The 6000-nt window shown below is 35.9% G+C and overlaps 1 protein-coding gene across 1 annotated transcript; it reads right to left on the bottom strand.

Annotated features, from left to right (window-relative positions):
* Window positions 1–1254: 1254 nt before the first annotated feature.
* Window positions 1255–3722, bottom strand: LOC103326387 (septum-promoting GTP-binding protein 1). Its single transcript, XM_008228600.3, has 6 exons — window positions 3211–3722; window positions 2996–3116; window positions 2788–2884; window positions 2652–2691; window positions 2042–2125; window positions 1255–1679 (listed from the first exon to the last, which is right to left on the bottom strand). The coding sequence occupies exons 1-6, from the start codon at window positions 3523–3525 to the stop codon at window positions 1515–1517; spliced, it is 822 nt and encodes a 273-aa protein (XP_008226822.2). The 5' UTR covers window positions 3526–3722; the 3' UTR covers window positions 1255–1514.
* Window positions 3723–6000: the final 2278 nt, after the last annotated feature.

A 6000-nucleotide genomic window follows, 5' to 3' on the forward strand; every position in this document is an offset into this window, starting at 1 on the left:
TGATATGCAGGTGTGGCTCTCTTGTAACCTGCTAAATAATAGTAAGGGAAGTGCAGGTATACCTTGGAGTTCAGTCTTTGTCTTTACCCGTTGGTATGTATGGAAAGGGAGGAATCAATACGTGGTTGCTTTAAACTGAATGTGGATGGTTCCAGGAGGTCCATGAGTAGAGCTGTTGGGGCTGGAGGAGTGCTTCGAAATTCTGAGGGGCTTTGGATCGGAGGCTTCACAGTTAATTTGGGCCTGGGTCAAGTTCAGGATGCTGATCTGGGGTCTGTTTTGGGCCTAAAACTTGCTATTTCCCGTAACACCTCTCCTCTGATTGTGGAGATGGATTCTGCTCTTGCTGTATCCTGAATGCAAACAAATGATGGATATTCTTGGTCAATGCAGACTTCAGCATGTTTACCGTAAGAAGAATAGTGTTGCAGATTGTTTGGCTAATGCAAGTTTCAATGGAGACCTTGGGCTTTGTCTTTTGGATATTGCCCCTGCTTGGGTGGCATACTTGTTAGCCAATGATGTATTGAGGGTTCCTAGAACCCGTTTGATTTGCTTTTAGTTGTTTTTGGTCTTGTGTCTGGAGTGTTCCTCCCCAAATTCATAGAGAGAAAAGCAAAAGGAAGTATAAGTGGATAAAAGATGAGTGAGAAAATCAGAGTGGAAACATACAATTTCCAATAAATAGAGTGTAAGTGGACAAAAATAATGGGAAAATCAGCCTTTTTTTTTTTTCTACAACACACGAGAGAGTTATGATAAGAAAATTTGGTTTAATTTCAATTTGTCAACTTTTTCTCCCCTTGGCTGCAATATTTTTTATTTCAGTCAATTTTTTATTTTTTTAAATATATTTTTTGCTATTTCGGTTATTATAAAGCATATAAACGGGCTTTCACACCGACGTTCAGTTAATGGTCCAATGGGCTATTGTTTTGTTTTCTATCTTTTGGGCTCTTGCCTCCAAGTTTAAGTTGTAAGATAGCTTAAAGTTTTAAACTGAGGAAGCAAAGCATTTTTTTTCTCCACAATTTTTTTTCCTTTTTCAAAGAAAGTTTAGCCCGGTGAAAAATAGCCTTAATTTGCATATCAATGGTCGCAAAATTAAACCGCCTCTTTTTATAATTTAAACTATTACTTGTATTTAAAAAAAAAAAAACTCTCACTGCATCGACCATCAAATACCACCATACATCCTACATAGCCATGATAATTGGTAAATCAACTACGACCACAAGAAAGGAAGAAAAAAAATAGACAACAGAAAAAACTATCACCTCTCTGGAACTTCTTCCATCATTGTGTAAGTAATGATCAGATAACAAGACAGGGGTGAGCACTCTAAGGCCAAAAGAAAAGAAATAATAAGGGGATTTTCTTGGGTAAATTACAGCTGGGAATTGAAAATAAAATCTCCCTTTTCTTTTTTCCTCTTCTTTCTTTGTTTTTTGTTTTGTTTTTTCTCCCTCAATTATATATGTACACAAATGGATCAGTGAACTGAGAAAAACAACTCAGTAATCGATGATGGGCTCTCCAATGTTCAAATTCCTCTCTACTTTCCACGGCAAGTTAAAAAGCTTGGCCAATATGAACTTGAAGATCTTGTTCACATTGATGTTGTGGGTTGCACTTGAGAAGAAAAGGGTCGCCTTCATAGCCTTTGCATAAGCCCTGGCCTGCACGAATAAAATTCAACATGCAAAGCTTTTGTCAACAAGTGGCCCTTTTTCTGCTCTTATCCTCCACGCGGAAAGAGGAGAAATTTTGAGTGAGTTTGGCATGTGTGTTTTTTAGTCACAGAATTGACCCTTTTGTTTCTATCCCAAACATTCTTCTCCTTCACATGTCACACTTTGAAAACTAAATCGTCAGCTACCCCAATCGTCAAGGCAACTCAGTTCTTTGCCAAGACTTGGGTTTTCTTTCTTTGGCTTAATTGCAATTAAGAACTTTTTTGTTTTGTTTTTACCAGAAAATAGCATCGACCATGTCGTTTGCCTTATTAGTAGTAAACAAAATTTGCAGGAAGTTGGATTACCTGGGTCACGATTGTCCATTGCAGATCAGGGGGAAGTCTTACAAAATCATCGAATTTTGTCCCAATTAGTATGGGAATGGCTGTCTGCAACAGAAAGTAGGAACTTAATTAGATACAAATTCATAACCAGAGAGAACTTAACTTGGCATCAATTGTTTTTAAGCTGGGTTGCCACAATTTTGACATCATGAACAGTGATGAATAGCTTAATTACTCAATGAAGTAAGGCAGTGATTTATGCTTAAAGCAAAGTCCATCATTGCCACAGGTAAGTAAAGCATTATGAATGGAATACATGTTGCCTTTGCAAATATGCAGAGTGCTTTTATTATTTTCTTTGTGGAAAAAACCATTTGGGGCAAAAGTGAATGACAAATTCCCCCCAATAAAAAACTACTGATATCAGGAGATAATCACTTGAAAAAAAAAAACTAATTATATATTTGCAAAAAAATGAACTGTAATTGCAAAGGACCACTAGTGTAGTAATTTGGACTCCCCAAGGCAAGGTCTTAAGTTCGAGTCTATTCGGATAGTGTGTGTGAGTTTAGTATATTATTGCCCTTCTAAATAGGAAAATTCCTAAAAAGAAAAAAACTGTAAATGTTACCTGATTCCATTTTCTTGCTTGAGTGTACCATCCAACAACACTGCAAGCACACCCAAAAACAAAACCCCAGTTAATTAACCATAGTAAACATATGAGTTAACTCAGAAATCTAATATCAGAAAAATTATGAACATACCTGTTTAGTGTGCATCTACTGGTAAGATCAAACATGAAAAAAATTGCTACGGCATCTTTACAGGCGATTGGAACATGATTCATCGAACTCTGGTCACCTACAAAGTCCAAAAAATACATATCAACACAAAAACATATAATAACAAATTAAATTCGTAACACCGATCAGAATGTCTGATAAGAGAACATTTCTATGCGTTTATACGAACCTCCTACGTCCCATAGACTAAATGAAATCCGAGCTCCTTGAACAATCAGTGTCTTATCCATTAAAGTCACCCCTGTCATCTCCAAATACCTCTCTTCCTGCTCATCCCCAACATATTTGCTCTTGAAGAACCCAAAACAAAAAAATGAATTAGAAATGTTCATCATTAATAGCAGCAAAATTAATTAAGAAACTTTAAATTGCTAATATAATTACCATAAAGCTTGTCTTTCCAATCTGGCAATCACCCAACAAGCTGACCTTCAAGCTCACCAAATCCGCATCCGTCTCATACACCTTGCAGGTTGTAGTGGCGGGGTTGTCCACTACTAAACCCCCCTCTACGGCTTCCGGGGGAGGCGACGACGTCTTCCCCAGGGGCAATCTCCGGTACCGGATCGCCGGCTTCCCTATGGAACAAACCAGAAACCTGTCCCAGATGAACTTGAAAAACTCCCGAATAATCGAAACCCGGTCGAATATGTTCCAGCGCAGATTGACGTGAACAATTTTTCTGCAAAGCTGTGTCATGTTTGTGGCAGCTTCATGAATGTTCTGCGTTCATAGAATTGGAAACTTGCCTCTCTTTTTTGTCGTGTTTTTCGTTGGGTTTTGGTAATTTTGGTGATACGTGAGCTTTGAGCTAACCCAATGCTAGGAAAGTCCGGAAGGCGACTGAGTAGCAGCCTAAGCAGGGAAGGGAGAGAGAGGGAGGACAGTTGACCGGTATTTTATTGCGGATTCCCAAACAGTCCAAAATGCCGGCTTCATGAACACTTCATTCAAAAGGGTGTTTTGGTCATTTCAGATTGAGACTAAAATATTGGCGTCGGGTTATGCTGGGCGTTATGGTAATTTCGATGAAAAGGACGAAGTGTTGTGTGGGGGGATAAATGGAGCATTTTTTTAAAAAGGAATAAAACTTTGTGGACATGCACAGGGCGAGCACAAGTAGCTTATTCTTTGTATGGTGTTTTATTTTAGATAAGAAAATCAAGAATGCGACCTTTTAAATGCGTCTGTTCTGCTGTGTACGTCAAGCTAGTATGGTAGAGAATTAGCAACTTCATTGGCGTATTTGTCGGCAAGTCCAAATTTTTCCTTTCTTCCTTCCCAAACAGAAAAACCAGAATGAGAAAGGGAACATAAAGTCAGTGCAAACATTTTGGCAAGCCGTTTACGGTATTGTTTTTTAAATTGTTATTTGGAGCATGTATTTGTTTTGAACAATCGCTCTCGGGTATGCGCGATATAATCGTTGACATATGTGAAACTTTGAGTAGCATATATCTATATACATTGACGGTTCATAATCATCTATCTGTTTACAGAAAATTATTTTAACATTTACTTTTGTGATAGTAACAACAACTGCATTTTTTAAATTTGTTTCTTATATATTTATATATGAATCATTTGTGGCTCTCAAGTTATTTACTTACAAATCTGACTTTTTTCTCAAATTAATTGAAATCTGACTTCAATTCTAAAACAGATTTTGTAGCTTTTTTTATAATTTTTTTTTTTATCAATGGCACAATTTTAATCAGATTAAAAGTGTATTGTATTGTAATATTTTCATGATAAGATAAATAGACACATAGTTGTATCTACAACTTATGATCGTGAAGATTTTCTCGAACTTAGATAAATTATATTGTGATCACAATTAGCACGTTATTAACCAGATTAACAATGGTATTGTATACTGTAACATTATCCACCTTAAATCTAATTTATTAGCTAAATAATACATCATCGATGGCATGATTCCTTCCTGACATGAACAAATAAAAAAAACAAAACAAATAGACATTGGTGCCCTTTTGATTGGTGGATCTAGATCAGAAGAATTTCAGGCTTTTGGAATAAAGGAGAAAGATTTGAACCCCATCAAAATGACACAAAACCCCACCCTCCCCCACACTGCTTTTCTTCACCCACATCAGAATTTAGAGAGTACGCTAAAAGGAATTAAAAAGAAATACTTTTGTTCATTTCGGTGGTTGGTATAATGGTTGCCCTGCCTTCTTCTGTACTCTTTCATTTCTTTATTTGGGGCAAGAAATTCTTCTTTACTCTTTCAGTGATTCTATTTAAGCCTCAAAACAATTATAACTGATGTGTACTTTAAAAAAAATCATCATTATAACTTCAAACTAAAAAGTAAATTTATTGTATTTGTACTCGTTTTAGAGTTACACAATATCACACAAGGTCACGTGAAGTGAGAAACATACTTAAAGAGTGTATACAACACTGCACGTCGATAGAATCGATAGAATATATAAGATGAGAGAGTTGATTGGTATGAAAACCTAATTAACAAAGGGTATTTCTTGGCATTTTGAATGTTTTATCATTCTTCGCCTTTTACTTTAAAAAATAAAAATTTATGTATTACACATTTCTAATATATGGGGTTAAAAGTCGTACTAATATATCAGAAATAACCCATCTGATCAGGACCTAAAAATAAAAATAAATCAAATAAAATACCAGAAGTAATCCATACAAGGCTTTTCTGTTACAGGTTCAAGACAGTGGGTGAACATTTGAAACTTTCCATGCCTTCGCATCTCAAAAGTAGACATCTGGTTCAACTTTTCAAGTTTTTCTGCAGCTAATTTGATGCAGTATTAGCGGTTTCTATTTTTAAATATATATAATGCAATAAGTTGGCGGGGATGGTCCAATCCATGAATGCATGCCTATATTACCGTCCTTGATTTGTTAATATTATTTTTAATCAGCAATATTCATGTTGATAAGGGAAAATATAATATTCATTTGGTTGGGAAACATAGGCTATAGGGAGGTCAAATGCTTGTGGACGTCCACAGATTGTAGCTAACTAAGACTATAACCACCTAACCAATCTTAATATTCTAAGTTTTCATGTTTGTTTTCAATGGAGTTAGGGGTAGAGTATCAATAGGTCGTACCAAACTAAGATAAAATAATTTAGAGATTGATTAAGAATAATGTTAACTCACATACAACTTT

The sequence above is a fragment of the Prunus mume genome, linkage group LG3, assembly GCF_029339155.1.
Source record: "Prunus mume cultivar Tortuosa linkage group LG3, ASM2933915v1, whole genome shotgun sequence".
Lineage (NCBI taxonomy): Eukaryota > Viridiplantae > Streptophyta > Magnoliopsida > Rosales > Rosaceae > Prunus > Prunus mume.